At 48.2% G+C, this 21,288-nt stretch overlaps 1 protein-coding gene across 2 annotated transcripts in view; it reads left to right on the forward strand.

Moving 5' to 3' along the window:
• Positions 1–21,288, forward strand: part of ACSBG1 (acyl-CoA synthetase bubblegum family member 1) — a 123,630-nt gene that overhangs the window by 49,478 nt on the left and 52,864 nt on the right. For both annotated transcript variants that reach the window (XM_073579370.1, XM_073579371.1), the window contains exon 5: positions 17,459–17,579. In XM_073579370.1, the coding sequence (XP_073435471.1) occupies positions 17,459–17,579 (121 nt within the window). The remainder of the gene's footprint in view (positions 1–17,458; positions 17,580–21,288) is intronic.

A 21,288-nucleotide genomic window follows, 5' to 3' on the forward strand; every position in this document is an offset into this window, starting at 1 on the left:
ATGTTCCTGGTCTACCGTGCGCATTGTCATCAAGAAGTTTAAACGCGCGGATTTTGACCTGCGGATTCTGCCAAAAATAGCAGATTCTGCACGGAAAATTCTGCACACGAATCCGCAACGTGTGCATATACCCTTAGGGTTTTGAACTAGAGCCTCTGGACAATAGGAAGCTAGTGAAGGGCTTAGCAGAGAGGAGAGGTTGGGAAATAACGGGGAGACAGGTGGATTAGTTGGGCAGCAGAGTTTAGGATAGATTGGAGTGGTGCAAGAATGCTAGAGGGGAGGCCAGAGAGTAGGAGATTGCAATAGTCGGGGCTGGAGATGATGAGGGCGTGCACAAGCGCTTTTGCGGTTTCTTAGTCAAGGAATGTACGGATTCGGGAAACATTTTTGAGTTGGAGTCGGCAGGATGAGGCAAGGGCTTGAATATGTAGCTTGAAAGAGAGGGTAGAGTCGAGGATCACCCTGAGGCACCGAGTAGAGTTGAGCGAAACGGGTCGAAAAATGTCAAAAGTCGCCGACTTTTGGCAAAGTCGGGTTTCATGAAACGAAACCCGACCCTAGGATGAGGTCGGCCACGAGGTCGGCGACTTACGCGCCAAAGTCGCTTTTCAAAAGTTTGTTTTGCGCTCTTTTTCAGCCAATCAGGATCCACGGACACTGTGGGCAACGTGATGACATAGGCAGGGGTCACCACCATCTTTCAGAAGGGCATGCAAGTGATTGGCTTGCTTTGGTGGGCGTCACAGGGGTTATAAAAGGGCGTGCACGCCGACCGCCATCTTACTTCTGCCGATCTTAGCATAGGGAGAGGTTGCTGCTGCTGATTCTGTAGGGAGAGCGTTAGGCAGGGAAGAAGAAAAAAAAACTGCTTCTGCTGCTAGCGATTTTGCCTGTACAACACACCAGTCACTGTGTGTGCAGTGCAAGGGGAGGCTATATTGTGGTGGATCAGTGGTGTTGGTTGTTAGGCTGCCTTCTAAGGCTTCCTGACAGCTGCATTGCTGTTTACCCACTGCTCTGCAAACTGCATTTTTAAAAGCAATCCCAATTTTTTTTTTGTCCTGCTGAGGTACTGAGCGTGCATTTTTTCACACCATACAGTGGTGTACGCTCCTCACACAGTACCGTGTAACGGCTGTTATCACAGCCACAGTGAAGCTATCTGTGTGTCACTCTGTGAGAATAAGTCGAGGACATGTTCCGTTCTTACAGACCTGCACCTACTAGTTTTGTCTAGCTTTCAAACAGTTAAATATATTTGCTGTTTGATCACATTCAAAACTATAGAGAATGTCTTAGTTCAACTAAGGCTGTAACTCCCGGGGCCCCTGTGATGTCCCTCTAACTAGGGGAAACCCTGTCTGGCCCTCAACCCAGGGTTTTTGCTGATGGTGCAAATGCCTGAGCCTCCACCCTTTCCTTATCTCCTGCTCAGCCCTGCACTTAACCCTCCACCCTCCACCCAGTGAGGAGTCACAACACCAAAGCCCCCACACAAATATGACAGACAGGGGGAACTTAAACTGCACTGCGCCGCACACACACAGGAATAAACAGTAATGTGAACAGGGCACAACTAAACACAAATATGGGAAGGAGAAAGGATAATAACGGATCATACGCCACCAGACAAGAATCTCTCTCTCTGCAACACCTCCACTCCAGACCGGAACCACTTGGTATGAAACACAAGCTATAATCGGCGACGCCCATAGGCCAGCATGACTATTTAAAGACCGTGGGCGTGACTAACCATCCAACCTGGTCTCCAGCAGGATTAACCCCCGAGAGCCTGAAGATCAAGCCGGCGCCACTGAGGCTATAGTGGCTGGAGGTGGAAGTACCTCTGCCTGCCGGACGCAGTGGTGTGAACAGCGTCCGACATGACATTACCCCGTCTTCTACGAGGGACCTCCGGACCCTCAAGACTCATAGGACCCGGCTTGTCCGGATGACGACGGTGAAAAGAACTGACCAGCCGATCCGCATGTATGTCTGAGGCTGGAACCCAAGACCTCTCCTCCGGACCATACCCCCGCCAGTGCACCAAATACTGAAGAGTACGGCGTACTACTCGAGAGTCCACTACCTTGGCGACCTCAAACTCTAAATCGCCATCCACCATGACTGGAGGTGGCATCGGCGTTGTGTCCACAGAGCCTACCACCTTTTTCAATAAAGCCCTGTGAAACACGTTGTGTATCTTGTACACTGCGGGAAGTTCCAACCGATAAGCCACTGGGTTAATGATGGCAGAAATCCTAAAAGGCCCAATAAACCTTGGACCCAGTTTTAAAGATGGAATTTTGAGTTTTATGTTCTTCGTAGCTAACCACACCCATTCACCCACACACAGGTCCGGACCTGGCACGCGTCTACTGTCAGCCACCCGTTTGTACCTGGCACTCATGCTCAACAAACGCTGTTTCACCCGCCTCCAGACTGATGACAATTGGGCTCCTAGCTGATCCTCCTCCGGGACACCCCCTGAGTCACCCTGACGTAAGGTACAAAACTGAGGATGTTGACCGTACACACAAAAGAATGGAGACTCTCCTGATGACTCTTGGCGGTGATTATTTAGCGCGAATTCGGCCAGGGGAAGGAAAGTAGACCACTCCTCCTGGTTGTCGGACACAAAGCATCGTAAATACTGTTCTAGATTTTGGTTCATGCGCTCAGTTTGTCCATTAGACTGTGGATGAAAAGCCGATGAATGTGACAACTTGATCCCCAAACGTGAGCAAAAAGCTTTCCAAAACCTCGCCACAAATTGCGTACCCCTATCAGATACTATGTCCGACGGTACTCCGTGGAGTCTGACCACCTCCTTCACAAATACCTGAGCCAATGTCTTAGCATTGGGCAATGAAGACAACGCCACAAAATGCGCCATCTTTGAAAAACGGTCAACCACCACCAGGATGACCGTGTTCCCCGCCGAGGCTGGCAAGTCAGTGATGAAATCCATGGAGATTTCTGTCCATGGCCTATTGGGTACCCCCAGAGGCTGTAGCGTGCCAGCAGGACGGGTACGGGGTGACTTAGCCCTAGCGCACGTGATGCAAGCTGCCACGTATGAGACCACGTCCTGCGGGATTTTGGGCCACCAGAAACGACGCGATACCAGCTCTAAGGTGCCCCTCACCCCTGGATGACCAGCCAGTACCGAGTCGTGGTGTTCCTTCAACAGCTTAAGCCGAAGATGCAGGGGTACAAATGATTTGTTGGTGGGAAGTCCTGGTGGTACCTCCTCTTGGGCCTCGGCAATCTCCGCCTCTACCTCCGTCGTGAGAGCAGAGACCACTACCCCTTTTTGGAGGATGGGTACCGGCTCTTCCCGAGGTTCTCCCCCCGGAAAACACCTAGACAAAGCATCCGCCTTGGTGTTTTTAGCCCCGGGATGGTAAGTCACAAGAAAATTGAAACGAGTAAAAAACAATGCCCAGCGAGCCTGCCTAGGAGACAGACGCTTGGCCGACTCCAGATAGAGCAGATTCTTATGGTCGGTGATGACTCTGACCTGGTGAGCCGCCCCCTCCAAGAAGTGTCGCCATTCCTCAAAAGCCAGTTTGATGGCCAACAACTCCCTGTTGCCGATATCATAATTTCGTTCGGCCGGCGACAGCTTCTTGGAGAAGTAGGCGCATGGATGCATCTCGCTCAAGGACGAGCTTTGAGACAGTACTGCCCCCACTCCCACCTCCGACGCATCAACCTCCACCACGAAAGGTTTAGATACGTCTGGTTGCACCAGAATGGGGGCTGAAGCAAAACTATTCTTCAGACGCTCAAATGCACGTATAGCCACCTCAGGCCAGTTCGCTAGATCGGCACCCTTTTTTGTCATGTCCGTGAGCGGTTTGGCGATAGTCGAAAAGTGTCTTATAAATTTCCTATAATAATTGGCAAACCCAAGGAACCGGTGGAGTGCTTTCAGACTCTCCGGCCTCTCCCATTGCAGCACCGCTTGCACCTTAGCGGTGTCCATTTTAAACCCGGCTGCGGACACAATATATCCCAAAAAGGGCAACTCCTGGACAAAAAATAAGCATTTTTCCAGCTTAGCATAGAGCTGATTCTCCCGGAGCAACTGTAACACCTGCCTGACATGCTCCAAATGAGTGTCCCGATCGCTAGAATAAATGAGGATATCATCCAGGTATACAATCACAAATCTCCCCAGGATATGAGCAAATACATCATTAATAAAATGTTGGAAAACGGCAGGCGCGGTGGTCAACCCAAACGGCATAACCAGACTCTCAAAATGACCCTCAGGAGTGTTAAACGCTGTCTTCCACTCATCCCCCTGACGGACCCTTATGAGGTTATATGCCCCCCTGAGGTCCAGCTTGGAAAACCATTTCGCCCCCGCTACCTGGTTGAACAAATCCGGGATTAACGGCATTGGGTAGGGATCACGGATAGTAATCTGGTTTAACTCTCGGAAATCCAGACACGGGCGTAACCCCCCCATCTTTCTTCTTAATGAAGAAAAACCCCGCGGCTACAGGCGAAGACGAAGGCCGGATGTGTCCTTTGCTCAGACTCTCCGCGATGTAGTCTTTCAGAGCTTGTCTCTCAGGACCAGAAATATTAAACATCCTGGCCTTAGGTAATTTGGCCCCGGGTTTTAACCTAATAGCACAGTCATAGGCTCTATGTGGAGGCAGTTCTGAGCAACCCTTCTCAGAGAAAACATCCGCGAAATCCTGCAAAGCCTCCGGCAGGCTGGGCGTCACGGCGGACACACATGTGGCCAAGCAATTGTCTTGGCAGAAACCACTCCATTGTACTATGTCCTGAGTTGTCCAATCAATTACCGGGTTGTGCCTGGACAACCATGGAAAACCCAGGACCATTTGTGCTGGGAGATTACGAGGACCCTACATGTAACCGACTCAGAATGTAGGACCCCAATGTGGAGTTTCACCTCTGCCACAAACTCCGTAATCTCCCCTTGAGGGAGGGGAACAGCATTAATGGTCACCACCTGTATGGGGTGAGGAAGTTTTTCGATCTTAAACCCGGCGGTGTGTGCAAACTTCTCATCTATGAGATTGGTGGCGGAACCGCTATCCACAAATACTGATATTGGTAGCTCTCTGCCCGCGATAATAACCTTGGCAGGGAGCATACATTGAGATACCATCATGGAGGATATGCATACGCTCAGTTGGGTCTCCTCCATACCCACTGAGCTTAACAGTTTTCCGCCGATGTGACCCTCTTAGGTAGTACCGGGCAAACGTTAACATAATGACCAGTTTTACCACAGTAGAAACATGCTCCGGGCTTCCGGAATCCCGGAGCGCGACGCTTAACCTGTGCCACGCCAGCAATCTGCATAGGTTCAGAGAACTCATCAACTTCAACCACACTTGCACCTCTGTTTTCCCCCAGAGGTAGTGTCTCCTGTGCCCCCTGATGAAAACGGCGATCAATACGTATCACCAAACTCATGGCAGACTCCAACGATGCCGGAGTCTCATACATCAGGAGGGCTTGTTTAACCCTCCCTGATACCCCATGAATAAACTGGCTCCGCAGGGCTGGGTCATTCCACTGTGTGTCTACGGCCCAGCGGCGAAATTCCGAACAATAGTCCTCTGCCAAGCGCTCCCCCTGGCGGAGGGCGCGGATTTTAGATTCTGCTAGAGCCAGTCGGTCAGGATCATCGTAAATGAGCCCGAGGGCAGAAAAAACATTATCAACAGAATGAAATGTAGCAGAGTCAGCTGGTAAAGAAAATGCCCATGCATGGGGGTCACCACTCAGTAATGACAGCACTAGCCCTACCCGCTGGGCCTCATTACCTGAGGAGATTGGCCGCATGCGGAAGTATAACTTGCAGGCCTCCCGAAATACGACAAATTTGCTGCGATCCCCTGAAAATCGTTCTGGCAGCGGAAACTTCGGCTCTGCACCGATACCTGCAGATGCCGTTTGCACCTTCGCTACTACCAGGGCCTGCTGCTGAACTGCCCCTTTCAACTCGGAGACCTGTATGGACAGCGCCGCCAACTGGCGGGTTATGGACTCTAATGGATCCATGGACTCTTGAAAAAATGTGGGCCGATTATAATGTCACGGGGGGCTTAGTTCAACTAAGGCTGTAACTCCCGGGGCCCCTGTGATGTCCCTCTAACTAGGGGAAACCCTGTCTGGCCCTCAACCCAGGGTTTTTGCTGATGGTGCAAATGCCTGAGCCTCCACCCTTTCCTTATCTCCTGCTCAGCCCTGCACTTAACCCTCCACCCAGTGAGGAGTCACAACACCAAAGCCCCCACACAAATATGACAGACAGGGGGAACTTAAACTGCACTGCGCCGCACACACACAGGAATAAACAGTAATGTGAACAGGGCACAACTAAACACAAATATGGGAAGGAGAAAGGATAATAACGGATCATACGCCACCAGACACGAATCTCTCTCTCTGCAACACCTCCACTCCAGACCGGAACCACTTGGTATGAAACACAAGCTATAATCGGCGACGCCCATAGGCCAGCATGACTATTTAAAGACCGTGGGCGTGACTAACCATCCAACCTGGTCTCCAGCAGGATTAACCCCCGAGAGCCTGAAGATCAAGCCGGCGCCACTGAGGCTATAGTGGCTGGAGGTGGAACTACCTCTGCCTGCCGGACACAGTGGTGTGAACAGCGTCCGACATGACAGAGAGACAGCGTGTGTCAGTCCGTATACTTAAAAAACACGTAGCTTGACAATTTTACGTACACCGGACAGCCGTGTACGTGCACGCTCCTCTCAGTACCGTGTAACGGCTGTTATCACGTCCACAGTGAAGCTATCTGTGTGTCACTGTGGAAGGATAAGTGGAGGACTTGTTCCGTTCTTACAGACCTACACTCTAGGGAGATTCCTATTCTGCCCAACTCTACATACACCTTGTAGTTTGTGATACACTAGCCAATTTCTGCCTGTGACATAGCGCTCTGATATTCAGTGGGCCTCACACAATCCATAAGTGTCCAGTGTCCACAAGTGTGTGCAGAAATTCAAAATCTCCGTGATCCTGTAGTCACTTTTTTCACACCTGTGCCATCGAGCCTGTGACATAGCGCTCTGATATTCAGTGGGCCTCACACAATCCAAAAGTGTCCAGTGTCCACTAGTGTGTGAAGAAATTCAAAATCTCCGTTATCCTGTAGTCACTTTTTTCACACCTGTGCCATCGAGCCTGTGACATAGCGCTCTGATATTCAGTGGGCCTCACACAATCCAAAAGTGTCCAGTGTCCACTAGTGTGTGCAGAAATTCAAAATCTCCCTTATCCTGTAGTCACTTTTTTCACACCTGTGCCATCGAGCCTGTGACATAGCGCTCTGATATTCAGTGGGCCTCACACAATCCAAAAGTGTCCAGTGTCCACTAGTGTGTGCAGAAATTCAAAATCTCCCTTATCCTATAGTCACTTTTTCACACCTGTGCCATCGAGCCTGTGACATAGCGCTCTGATATTCAGTGGGCCTCACACAATCCAAAAGTGTCCAGTGTCCACTAGTGTGTGCAGAAATTCAAAATCTCCCTTATCCTGTAGTCACTTTTTTCACACCTGTGCCATCGAGCCTGTGACAGCGCTCTGATATTCAGTGGGCCTCACACAATCCAAAAGTGTCCAGTGTCCACTAGTGTGTGCAGAAATTCAAAATCTCCCTTATCCTGCAGTCACTTTTTTCACACCTGTGCCATCGAGCCTGTGACATAGCGCTCTGATATTCAGTGGGCCTCACACAATCCAGAAGTGTCCAGTGTCCACAAGTGTGTGCAGAAATTCAAAATCTCTGTGATCCTGTAGTCACTTTTTTCACACCTGTGCGATCGAGCCTGTGACATAGCACTCTGATATTCAGTGGGCCTCACACAATCCAAAAGTGTCCAGTGTCCACTAGTGTGTGCAGAAATTCAAAATCTCCCTTATCCTGTAGTCACTTTTTTCACACCTGTGCCATCGAGCCTGTGACATAGCGCTCTGATATTCAGTGGGCCTCACACAATCCAAAAGTGTCCAGTGTCGACTAGTGTGTGCAGAAATTCAAAATCTCCGTTATCCTGTAGTCACTTTTTTCACACCTGTGCCATCGAGCCTGTGACATAGCGCTCTGATATTCAGTGGGCCTCACACAATCCAAAAGTGTCCAGTGTCCACTAGTGTGTGCAGAAATTCAAAATCTCCCTTATCCTGTAGTCACTTTTTTCACACCTGTGCCATCGAGCCTGTGACATAGCGCTCTGATATTCAGTGGGCCTCACACAATCCATAAGTGTCCAATGTCCACAAGTGTGTGCAGAAATTCAAAATCTCTGTGATCCTGTAGTCACTTTTTTCACACCTGTGCCATCGAGCCTGTGACATAGAGCTCTGATATTCAGTGGGCCTCACACAATCCAAAAGTGTCCAGTGTCCACTAGTGTGTGCAGAAATTCAAAATCTCCCTTATCAAGTAGTCACTTTTTTCACACTTGTGCCATCGAGCCTGTGACATAGCGCTCTGATATTCAGTGGGCCTCACACAATCCAAAAGTGTCCAGTGTCTACGAGTGTGTGCAGAAATTCAAAATCTCCCTTATCTGGTAGTCACTTTTTTCACACCTGTGCCATCGAGCCTGTGAGATAGCGCTCTGATATTCAGTGGGCCTCACACAATCCAAAAGTGTCCAGTGTCCACTAGTGTGTGCAGAAATTCAAAATCTCTGTGATCCTGTAGTCACTTTTTTCATACCTGTGCCATCGAGCCTGTGACATAGTGCTCTGATATTCAGTGGGCCTCACAGAATCCAAAGGTGTCCAGTGTCCACTAGTGTGTGCAGAAATTAAAAATCTCCCTTATCCTGTAGTCACTTTTTTCACACCTGTGCCATCGAGCCTGTGACATAGCGCTCTGATATTCAGTGGGCCTCACACAATCCAAAAGTGTCCAGTGTCCACAAGTGTGTGCAGAAATTCAAAATCTCCCCTGTCCTATAGACACCTTGTACCTTGTTTTACATTACTATATAGTTTGTTGGATTTTGTCTACATTTCTACAAAAAATGAGGAAGGCTGGTGGAAGAGGCCGTGGAATTGGGCGGGGGTTGGCAGCTGGTAATGATGGTGTTGGTGGTGGATCTGATGGTAGTGGCAAGAGCAAAATAGGACCGAATGCAGGAGGTGTTGAGCCTGCGTCATCGTCTGGCTCCATAAGGCTTCGAAGGCTTAGTTTTCTAGGAGTTGGCAAACCGCTTTTAAAGCCAGAGCATCAGGAAGAAGTTTAGTCTTACATTGCTGACTCAGCCTCCAGCTCTATCGCCTCCTCTTCTGAAGTTGTAAAAAGTAAAACCACTGAGTCGTCATTGGAGGCTCATGTTCATGAACCACACCTTTCCTTGTGTCCTTCACCCCAACCAAGATTGAAGGATGACGCAGGCCATACTACTGATTACTCCATGGAGCTGTTTTCACATACCATGCCTGGATTATCAAGTGAAATGGTGAATTACCCAGGCCAAGATGAATCTGACATGGAGTGCACTGATGCACAGCTGCTGATAGATGATTCTGCTGGTACATTCACTCAGAGCACTACATTGTCCTCGCAGTGTACAGAGCCAGATTCTGACCCTGATGAGACTCAGGTGCCCCTTCCCGCACACTATACCACCATACACGGTGACACAGAGGAAGGTGCACATGACATTGAAGAGGAGATGATGGATGACCCAGTTGTTGACCCAGATTGGCATCCATTGGGGGAAGAGGGTGCTGCTTCCAATAGCTCAGATGAGGAGCATCCACAGCAGACATCGACATCGCAACAGCTGTTATCTGGCAGGCCCGGAGCACTCCAAAGACAGGTTCCAAAAATCAAAAGAGTTGCTGTACAGCTTGTCCAGAGGGTCAAAAGATCACAGCGTGCTAGGCCGCAAAATGTCTGCCAAAGTAGGAAGAGTGCAGTGTGGCACTTTTTTGAACAAAATCCTCATGATCAGGCCAAGGTTATCTGTAAGAAGTGCGCAAAGACCTTTAGCCGAGGGAAAAATCTGAAAAATTTGAATACCAGTTGCATGCTTAGACATTTAACCACCATGCACTTGCAAGCGTGGACACAACACCAAACCTCAAGTGCCACATGTGCAACTGATCACAAAGAAGGTAGTCAGCAACGCTACATTGTTTTCCCCACTGTAAGCCCACCGGTTAGCACAGCAGCAAATGTGGAGGTGTCGTTGCAAGGCCACAGCAGTCAAGGAATCCCACTGTTATATCAACGAAATACTGAATCTAGGCCATCAGAAAGAACACCAACTCCATCACCATCATCAACCCTCTCTCAGTCCGCCCTGTCCACAGCTACTTCCACCATATGCAGCTCTCAAGTCCAGCTCACCCTCCCAGACACTATGAGTAGGTCAAGAAAGTACTCAGTCTCTCATCCGCATACACTGGGTTTGAACGCCCACTTTGCCAAACTAATCTCGTTTGAGATGATGCCCTATCGGTTGGTGGAAAGCGCAGCTTTCCGCGAACTCATGGCCTATGCAGTACCACGCTATGACCTACCCAGTCGCCACTTCTTCTCTCGCAAAGCCATCCCAGCCCTCCACCATCATGTAAAAGACCGCATTGTCCATGCACTCAAGCAGTCAGTGAGTGGAAAGGTGCACCTCACAACTGATGCATGGTCCAGTCGGCATGGCCAGGGCCGTTACGTGTCCATCACTGCGCACTGGGTTAATGTGGTGGATGCAGGGTCCACAGGGGACAGCGGTGGTGGGACAGTGCTGCCTAGCCCACGGTATAGGAAACAGTTGGCTGTAGGCGTTCGACCCTCCTCCTCCTCCAGAAGCGAAAGCTCGCCCACAGAGCGCAGTCGTACGAGCACTCCATCTGCAGCTGCCACTGTTGCACACGAGGTGTCCCCCTATCGAGCAGCTAGTGGAAAGCGTCAGCAGGCTGTGTTGCAGATGATGTGTTTGGGTGACAGACACACCGCCGAGGTGATGGCCGAGTACTTGAAGCGACAAACTGAGTCATGGCTGGGCAGTGTACATCTTGAGGCAGGCAAGGTAGTTAGTGATAACGGCCGTAATTTTGTGGCAGCCATAGCCCTTTCAAAACTCAGCCATATACCTTGCTTGGCTCACACCTTGAACCTGGTGGTGCAGTGCTTCCTCAAAAATTATCCAGAGTTAACAGCCCTGCTCCAGAAGGTGCGAAGACTGTGCGCGCACATCCGCCGGTCGCCTGTACACTCCGTTCGTATGCAGAAGCTGCAGCGATTGCTCCACCTTCCCAACCACCGCCTCATTATTGACATTGCAACAAGGTGGAACTCCACCCTGCACATGGTGGAGCGGCTGTGCGAGCAGAGGCAGGCCATAATGCATTTGTGGGAGGATACACGGCCAGGCACTTTGAGAGCAGACATGGAGTTGACAGGTGTGCAGTGGTCGAAGCTGAAAGACCTCTGTAAAGTCCTTCAGTGTTTTGAGGAATGCACACGGCTGGTAAGCGCAGACGACGCCATCCTAAGCATGAGCATCCCACTTATGCGTCTGCTCATGCAAACTTTGACGCACCTTAAGGAGCAGGCGTCTGCAGCCAATGTTGATGAGGAGGAAGAGGAGGAGGGAATCCTTGATGACATTCAGACATTGTCTGCTCAGGGACCTCTCCTGGACGAGGTGGAGGAAGAAGAGGAGGAGGAGGATGATGATGGGGATGATTACTTAGGGGAGGAGGATGCATCTCGTGGGGCAAGTGAAAATGTTGGCGTGGCAAGGTCTGGTACAGGGTTTGTGCGTGACTGGAGGGATGTGGATTTGCCAGAAAGTGCTCCTCCAACCAGCACTCGCAGTGCATCATTGACACCGGGAACATTGGCCCACATGTCAGATTATGCCTTGCAGATCCTAAAAAGGGACCCCCGCATTGCCAAAATGATGAACGATGACGACTACTGGATGGCCAGCATCCTGGATCCACGCTATAAAGGCAAATTACAAAACATCATGCCACAGGAGAACCTTGACCTAATATTGGCTAATAAACAAGCATCTCTGGTAAATCGGTTGCTTGAGGCATTCCCAGCACACAGCAGCGGTGATGGATCTCACACGAGCCGTACGGGCCGGGGGCAGCTTGGCAGAGGTGTTCATGGTGCACACAGCAGAAGTGGCGTTGGAGACAGGGGTTTCATGACAATGTTGTGGACTGATTTTTCAAGTACCGCTCACACAACTGGTAATACTGCATCGATGGAAAGTGACAGGAGACAGCAGTTGTCAACTATGGTTACAAACTACTTTTCCTCCCATATCGATGTTCTCCCACACAGGTCATTCCCCTTTGACTATTGGGCCGCTAAACTGGACACCTGGCCTGAATTGGCACAATATGCCTTACAGGAGCTCGCTTGCCCAGCTGCAAGTGTGCTATCGGAAAGAGTCTTCAGTGCAGCTGGATCAATCCTGACAGAAAAAAGGACCGGTCTGTCAACCCAAAATGTGGATGATCTAACCTTCATTAAAATGAACCATGCATGGGTTTCCAAGGATTTTGTCCCACCTTCCCCTGATGACACATAGGGTGACAGAAAAATGGCTTGCTTTGGTCCACCTCTTCCTGGGACTTGACCTATTTCGCCTTTTGCATCAGCTGAATGTCCAACATCAACATATGCCACTTTCTAAAACTCCCTAACTGTGCTGCCTCCCCCCCCATGGCCGGGGTCACCACCTAGCACACGACACCGTGTGAGTGCTGTTGCCCTGGACAGGTGGGTAGGCCGACTCTTGGGCGCCGGCACTGGCGCAGGGTCCCTCATAGTGCAATCAAGTGTCTCTTACGGTGGTGGTGCACACCCGCCGTCAGACACACCGCCGTACTATGAGGGGCCCAGTGCCAGTACTGACGCCCACGAGTGGGCCCCCCTTGCTTGGGCAGGGCCCCAGCATTTGCAATCTTTACCTCTCCCTGCTCCTCCGCTGTGTAGTCTGGGCCGTCAAATCCATACTGTGCCTGACACCGTCTGAGCCTGCCTCCTGATGTATAGACATATATTTTGAATGTGTACGCTATCCATACATGTTATCCGTGGATACGGTACCCTTTCTCACCTTTGTGCAATCCCGTGCAATCCATACTGGGCCTAACACCGTCTGAGCCTGCCTCCTGATGTATAGACATATATTTTGAATGTGTACGCTATCCATATATGTTATCCGGGGAAACGGTACCCTTTCTCACCTTTGTGCAATCACGTGCAAGCCATACTGGGCCTAGCACCGTCTGAGCCTGCCTCCTGATGTATAGACATATATTTTGAATGTGTACGCTATCCAGACATGTTATCCGGGGATACGGTACCCTTTCTCACCTTTGTGCAATCGCGTGCAAGCCATACTGGGCCTAACACCGTCTGAGCCTGCCTCCTGATGTATAGACATATATTTTGAATGTGTACGCTATCCATACATGTTATCCGGGGATACGGTACCCTTTCTCACCTTTGTGCAATCACGTGTAATCCATACTGGGCGTGAGAACGGCTGGCGAGCTGCTAAGCAAGCTACAGCACCTGTGGTTTGCACACGTAAGTTTTTCATTTTTTCAGGAATGACGGTTAGGCCTAATTCCGGAACTGCGGTTGACCTGCACTTACTGGGAAGTCATCGTTCGCGGGTAATAATTGTAATCAGTGATCCCCATCACTAACGTTGTTCAGCGGGTTATCTGCACCTGTAAGCGACAAACGCTGGCCTTTTCAGTGTAGCGCACATGCAGCCACGGACATGTAAGGGCATGACACACCAGTTATTGGCCAATCTCATGTGCCAGAGCCTCACGTGTCCCTCTAGTAAGCTGGACTCGGACCGCGGGGCATGACGGAGTCTCGTTCGTTAACGGAATTAAGCTTGCAATGTGTGCATCTTTTCTGTAGCTGGCATGGTTGAGGTTTCCCAGGTGGAGTCGAATTTAACCGTAGGCTCCACTCCTGGTGGTGCCCTTCTGGACATTCCTTTAAGGTTCAGCTTTGCAACCATACTGCCCACGTAAAACAAACACTTTGCCTTCATGAACGCTGTTTGGAGGGTCATGACTCGTGGGAATAACGCCGCCCAATCAGTTAACCTGCTAGAGAGATCCTTCGTTGCTCCCAAGCATGACATCACACTCCCTAGGAGGAAGGTAATGCCACTGTGGCGACCGTACTCCTGGGGGCGACACAAGTGCACTGATGCCCAGGCACTGCTCAATGAATCTGCTGGTACATTGACCCAGACCACTACATTCCCCTCGCACGCTACACGGCCTGAATCTGACCCTGATGAAACTCAGGTTACCCTTCCCATATACAGTTCCATCTTACACGGTGACAAAGAGGAAGCTGCAGATGAAAGTGCAGGTTCGGCCCACCCGCCATCAGACACACCACCGTACTATCAGGGGCCCTGTGCCAGTGCCGTCGCCAACGAGTGGGCCCCCCCTGCTTGCTCAGGATCACAGCACTTGCAAGGTTGAAATACTCCACAACTTTAGCCAAATAACCCCCATTTTTCAGTGCGTAACTTGTATTATGAAGTTAATTAAGGTTGACAAGCTTAAGTAAGAAGAATTGATGCTTTTGGCATTCAAAGGGCACTGTAGGTGTGTTTACTGTCCTCCTCTCACTGCCGACTTTTATTCCCCATTGACTTACATTGGGTTTCGTGTTTCGAGAGGACCCCGACTTTTCCCTATAATCGGCCGATCTTGCTCGACCCGACTTTTGGAAAAGTCGGGTTTCACGAAACGAAACTCGACCCTAAAAAAACAAAAGTCGCTCAACTCTAGCACCGAGCATGCGGGACTGGGGAAAGTGAGCAGCCATTGACATTGATGGATAGGTCAGGTGGAGGGGTGGAGTGAGATGGGGGGAAAGATGATGAATTCTGTTTTGTCCATGTTCAGTTTTAGAAAGCGAGTAGAAAAGAAAGATGAAATAGCAGACAGACATTGTGGGATTTTGGTCAGTATGGAAGTGATGTCAGGTCCAGATAGGTAGATCTGCGTGTCATTAGCGTAGAGATGATACTGCAAACCGTGGGATTCTTTGAGCTTTCCCACGCCGAAGGTATAGATAGAGAAGAGTAGGGGTCCTAGAATTGAGCCTTGGGGAATGGGTTAAGTTATTTGACAAAGCCTGTTAGAAAAACTTGTCTTGGGCTTTTATTTTTGGAGAGATCTGTAAGATGGTAGTGGGACGAATCTCTCCCTCCAGTCCGGGTCTTACAAGTGGTCCATGGGCATGGTTTTCCTCTGAACATACACTAAAGGTTTGTTTTTTGTGTTTGGATTTCACATGCAGCAGAGCTGAAGGAGCTGTGGTTTTATGCCTGGCTGTGTGAAGCTAATACAGGCCAGAGCCAGCAATGACGTGGACAAACACTGTTGCACCCGAGCTCTTTACAGGGGTGCAAGTGCCAGCGGCACTGGACTTTATTAGCATGTTCCCTGCTGCAATCCGGAGATTGCATGTGTGAAGTATTTGGACAATAAAAGACATTTACTTAACTTGCCTTGGTCACTGTCTCACTAAATTCACCGGCAGAAACTTTGTTGCCTTACTATAGATAGCCAGATATGTAACGCGGTGGGGGTGGAGCCCCAGCGCAATACGTGAAAGTGTGGATCCTGGCTTGGTGTGTGGAATTGTGCTGTGAGGACATTACACCCATTCACGCCACATGTAGCCAGTGGTGAGGGCTGGCCAGGATTTTAGGTTCCACAGTTCAATAAGGAAGACCACCATTCAAAAATAAAGTCTTAATTGAACGGTAACTTGGTAAGGGTTATATACAAGGGATATCGGGTTCAAACTTTTATGAACATTTATGATGCATTTTCTTTCACACAGTATCCTTTCTCTGAAGTTCTATTCCAGGTCTAGTGAGGCACACTGTGTTATGCTACTTTGCCACTACCCAGCTTTAACGCTGCAGCCCTGATCAGCAAGTCTCCTTTACTACTCAGATGTTCTGCATCCTATTTCTTCCACTACTTGCACCCTGGATCTACAGCTCAGGACCCACATTAGTCTCACGTACTCAGTCCTGTTTAAGCCTGATACAAGTGCTTCTCACAAAATTAGAATATCATCAAAAAGTTAATTTATTTCAGTTCTCGTTAAAGGGTCGATTGTGACTTGTAAGATCGCTACTTCCAACAGGTGGCGCTATAGAGTTCAAGTCCTCTTTTTCTCTGAAGAGGCAATTTGCATATCAAATGAAATGCAAAATTTACTTTCCTTGTAGCGTATGTCAATGACTGCCATCTGGACATCTGTCAAGTAAGCAGTCTTCCCCATGATTGTGGAACCTACTGGAATAGACTAAAGGACCTTTTTAAACGCTTCGGAAGCCTTTGCATGTGTTTTTTGTTAATTATTCTGATTTACTGAGATAATTACTTTTGGGTGTTCATTGGCTGTAAGCCATAATCATCAACATTAACAGAAATAAACTCTTGAAATAGATCACTCTATTTGTAATGACTCTATATAATATATGAGTTTCACATTTTGTATTGAAGAACTGAAATAAATTAACTTTTTGATTATATTCTCATTTTGTGAGATGCACCTGTACCTTCTTCATTACAAGCTGTAGGGTTGGAGACTCTGCGTCCTTCCTAAGAACCCTTATCCAGAAGACCACTCTTGTCTGTAACTTCTCTTCAGGATCTCACTATCCCTAGCCTTTGGTCTACTCTTGCTATGGATCACCCATTATCCAGTACTGCTCACTTCGCACTCCAAACTCTTTCTCACTAGCTTGCTGAAAGCAGTCACTTGTCCTAACACTAACCCCACCCCTGTGGGCTAGTCCCAAACATTAACTGTATCTGACCCTGCAGTCTGTTGCTAGGCAGACTTAAACATTTACACAGTGCTATGCAAACCTTAACACCTATCTCTATCTTATCAGCATTACCTCTAACACTGCTACACACTATGCATATATACTTCACATTACAATACAACATTGTTCACATAACATCACAATAGCACATTTAACAATTAACTTGTCTCTTCAAGGGGGAAAAGTGAGCAGCATGTCCATTTCCGTACATATACACACTGGAGATTCTGAATATGACAGGTCTAGCTACCTTGCATTCCATGATAAAGTCATATGGATGGTTGGGCATCAGCAGTACCTAATAGCTTCAGTGTCTTTTAAAGATACTGGAAAATATAATTTATTGTCTTAGTAAGAATAATTTTATCCCGAAGTCCATTCTCCTATTTTATAATGACAAGCATATAAAGCTTATGCACACATAAGAACTTTGAGAAGTGTTTTATTTGGGACCCGAAGCCATAATCAATTGTGAAAAGCTTTCATTTCTGAATGTTGCTTCACGTAGGTATAGAATATTTTTTTCTTATTTTATGCTTTAGGGGAATTACAACTGGTATTTATACAACCAACTCCCCTGAAGCTTGCCATTATGTTGCGAATGACTGCAGAGCAAACGTTATTGTGGTTGAAAATCACAAACAGTTGGAGAAGATTTTACAGGTAAACACAATTTTCGTCTTGTTTCTTCATCCTATTCAGATTAGCTGGGTCATTCCACTACACTTTCAGAATGATACAGGAAATGTATAATAGTGACCAGAGAAACAAAGAGATTCAGTAAGGCTGAGTTCACATTTGCCAACAGATATGTCATCATTTCCGTCATTTAACAAAAATTCTGCATGGAAACGGAGGAACTGATCCCATTGTTTGCAATAATATCATTTCCATGGGACTGACTAAAAAGAATGAAGAAAAGGAATGAAGAAAAAGAATGAACATAGTAACTTATAGGTCCAAAGACATGGAGAGGTATTATAAATTTCTTAGGCATCATGGATATGAAATGAACATGATTTATATATAGACAATTAGGAAATCAACACATATCACATATAAGCAGGTGTATATTATTCTCCCTGAGCTTTAAAGGTGGGGAATGAACATGTAATATATGTAGATAATAGAGGATTGAACACACATCCCATATAAACAGGTGTATATTATATTCCCTGTCCTCTATAGGTGGGGAATGAACATGTAATATATGTAGATAATAGGAAAATGAATACATATCTCATATAAACAGGTATATATTATATTCCCTGTGCTTTATAGGTGGGGAATGAACACAAAATATATGTAGATAATAGGAGAATGAACACATCCCATATAAACAGGTGTATTTCTATAATAATAAATGCCCTAAGCAACTTCCGGTTGTAACAACTTCCGTCCAGTTGTAACCGGTGACGTCACCGCACACCTCTTTCCATGTTAACCCTCAACACACACACTCCACTCACCTTTCACCATCTCCACTCACGTCCACTCACTCTTTCACTCTACATACAACCCTTTCTCTCACTCCGTCTCTCATACTCACGCCGTCATCGCCGCTGAGCCACGATCCCCGACATCATCTTCCGCCGGCGCCATCCTGGATCCAGACGTCCTCCACGCCGGCGACATGTTCTTGCGGCGACGCCATTTTGGATCGGCGAAATCCCGCGATAGTCAAGATGGCGTCGCCGCAAGAACATGTCGCCGGCGAGGACGACGTCGGAATCCAAAATGGCGTCGGCGAAAACTCGCGAGATTTCGTCGACGCCATTTTGGATCCCGACGTCGTTCACGCCGGCGACATGTTCTTCCGGCGACGCCATCTTGACTATCGCGGGATTTCACGATACTCAAGATGGCGTCGCCGCAAGAACATGTCGCCGGCGTGGACAACGTCTGGATCCAGGATGGCGCCGGCGGAAGAAGATGTCGGGGATCGTGGAGCAGCGGCGATGACGGCGTGAGTATGAGAGACGGAGTGAGAGAAGGGGTCGTATGTGGAGTGAAAGAGTGAGTGGAGATGGTGAAAGGTGAGAGGAGTGTGTGTTGAGGAGTGTGTGTGTTGAGGGTTAACATGGCAAGAGGTGTGATGCTATCGCATCCTCCCGATGCGATAGCATCGGGCCATAATCTAGTTATATTATATGTGCTTTATAGGTGGGGAATGAACATGTAATATATGTAGATAATAGAGGAATGAACACATATCCCATATAAACAGGTGTATATTATATTCCCTGAGATTTATAGGTGAGGAATGAACATGTAACATTCTCCTATTATCTACATATATTTCATATTCATTCCCCACTTATAAAGTACAGGGAATATAATATACACCTGTTTATATGGGGTATGTGTTCATTTCTGTGACGCCTAGGGAATGACGTGCTGCAAGAGTGAACCCTCTGGGTCGCGGCACTGAAGCTCCCAGGTGTGAGCGGACCAGGTGGTGCGAACCCCTATACATTGATCGCTAGGGGCAGACCCGAGGGAGTCAAATACCGTGACAGCAGGTACCAAGAGGGTGGCTCAAGAGGGAGTGAGAGAGCCCGACCGGGGCTGGGAAGACGAGGCCACGGGAGACGGGTGACCTGGGCGGACTCAGGAAATGGAAAGGGACTGAGGTCAGAACCGGGCGGGTAGACCGGACGGGACAGGTAGTCAGGAGCGGAGCAGGTAGTCAGGACGGGGCAGGTAGTCAGGACGGGGCAGGTAGTCAGGACGGAGCGGGTAGTCAGGAGTGGGTAGTCAGGAAAGGGTAGTCAGGATGGGCCAGAGTAGCGTACAATATGCACACGGTAATCAAGCGCCTCCATGATGGAGGAGCCGCCTGATATACCCTGTCAGACAAGTGCGGGCTCTGGTTCAGTCACACGATAAATTTTAGTTTTACATTGGTATTTGGTCCTGGACCAACACCTGGACGCTTTATTGTTCTCCAAAAAAATCACCAATAAATTATGACTGCCTCTACTGTGGCTATTATAATTTTGGCGGAGCTGGGAGAAACTGGAGTGAAAATAGCAAAAGTCGCAGAATCTTTGCGTATCTCTGAGTTGTGCCAAAAGTTTGCGACTTTTCAAAGCATTTACACCAGAATTGTGGCAAAATGGCTCTGATGAATCAGGGCCACAGTGTTGGTGTGTGTGCGCCCTCATCTCCCTCTTCCTGTCAGCATTGGCCCCTGCGTGGGCTCCCGCGGCAAAATCGCAACCAGAGAGGTAAAGCAGGTGAGTGAGGGCAGATTTTAATAGCCTTGAGAGAGACCATTGTTTTTGCCCCCCTGGCTACAAAAATTTTCCCCCAGACACCCAAGAAAAGGCGCATCTATAAGATGCGCCTTTTCTGGCACTTATCCTCTCTATTCCCATTGCCCTGTAGCGGTGGCGAATGGGTTAATAACAAAGGGTTAGTGTCACCATTCGATTGGAAGGTGACATTAAGCCGATTAATAATGGAGAGGTGTCAATAAGACACAGATCCATTATTAACCCTAGACTATGAAAGGGTTAAAAACACAAACAGACATTAATTAAAAAGTCTTTTAATGAAATAAAGACATCAAGTTTTTGACCAATTTTTATTACTATGCTATTCCAAAATAAAACCATGACCTGCAAAAACAAAACATAAAAAAGCAGCAATATCCTTACCTCTCAACTGCTCAGTCATGTCCCACGCTGTAATCCACAAGGGGTTAAATAGTTTACAACGAGGATCGGTGCTAATCCGACCAGCCCCACTGAAAACTACTGCAGAATGAATTAGTTCAGCTCTGCGCAGCCTCACTGGCTGCCTGGAGATGAACTAATTAGCATGGGAAAGTTTCTGATTTTTTTTCCACACTCATCAGTTCACCTCAGGTCAGCCGGGGAATCCCGCTGACGTCACTGAGGCTGCGGGGAGTTTCCTGGCTGACCTGAGGTGAACTAATGAGCCTGGGAAAAAACGCCGAAACTTTCCCATGACAATTAGTTCATCTCAGGGCAGCCAGGGAGGCTGCACAGAGATGAAATAATTCATTCTGGCAGTGGTTTACATGGGGCTGGTAGCATTAGCACCGGTCCCTGTGTAAACCACTTAACCCTTTCTGATGGATTGCAGAGGGGAACCTGACTGAGCAGCGGCGAGGTAAGGATATGGTTGCTTTTTTTTTAGTTTTGTTACAGGTCGATGGTTTATTTTTGGATTACCAGAGCAATAAATCTTGTCAAAAACTAGGTGTCTTTATTTCATTAAAATAATTTTTTTTATCATAAAGGTTTTTATTGAGTTTTCAGAAAAAATACAAACTTCTCATACAAAAACATCAAGAACAGGAGCAATGAGTAGCAAGAGGTGGAATAACCTCGAGCCATTATTA

The sequence above is a fragment of the Dendrobates tinctorius genome, unplaced genomic scaffold, assembly GCF_039654945.1.
Source record: "Dendrobates tinctorius isolate UK_male_01 unplaced genomic scaffold, ASM3965494v1 ptg000062l, whole genome shotgun sequence".
NCBI classification, from domain to species: domain Eukaryota; kingdom Metazoa; phylum Chordata; class Amphibia; order Anura; family Dendrobatidae; genus Dendrobates; species Dendrobates tinctorius.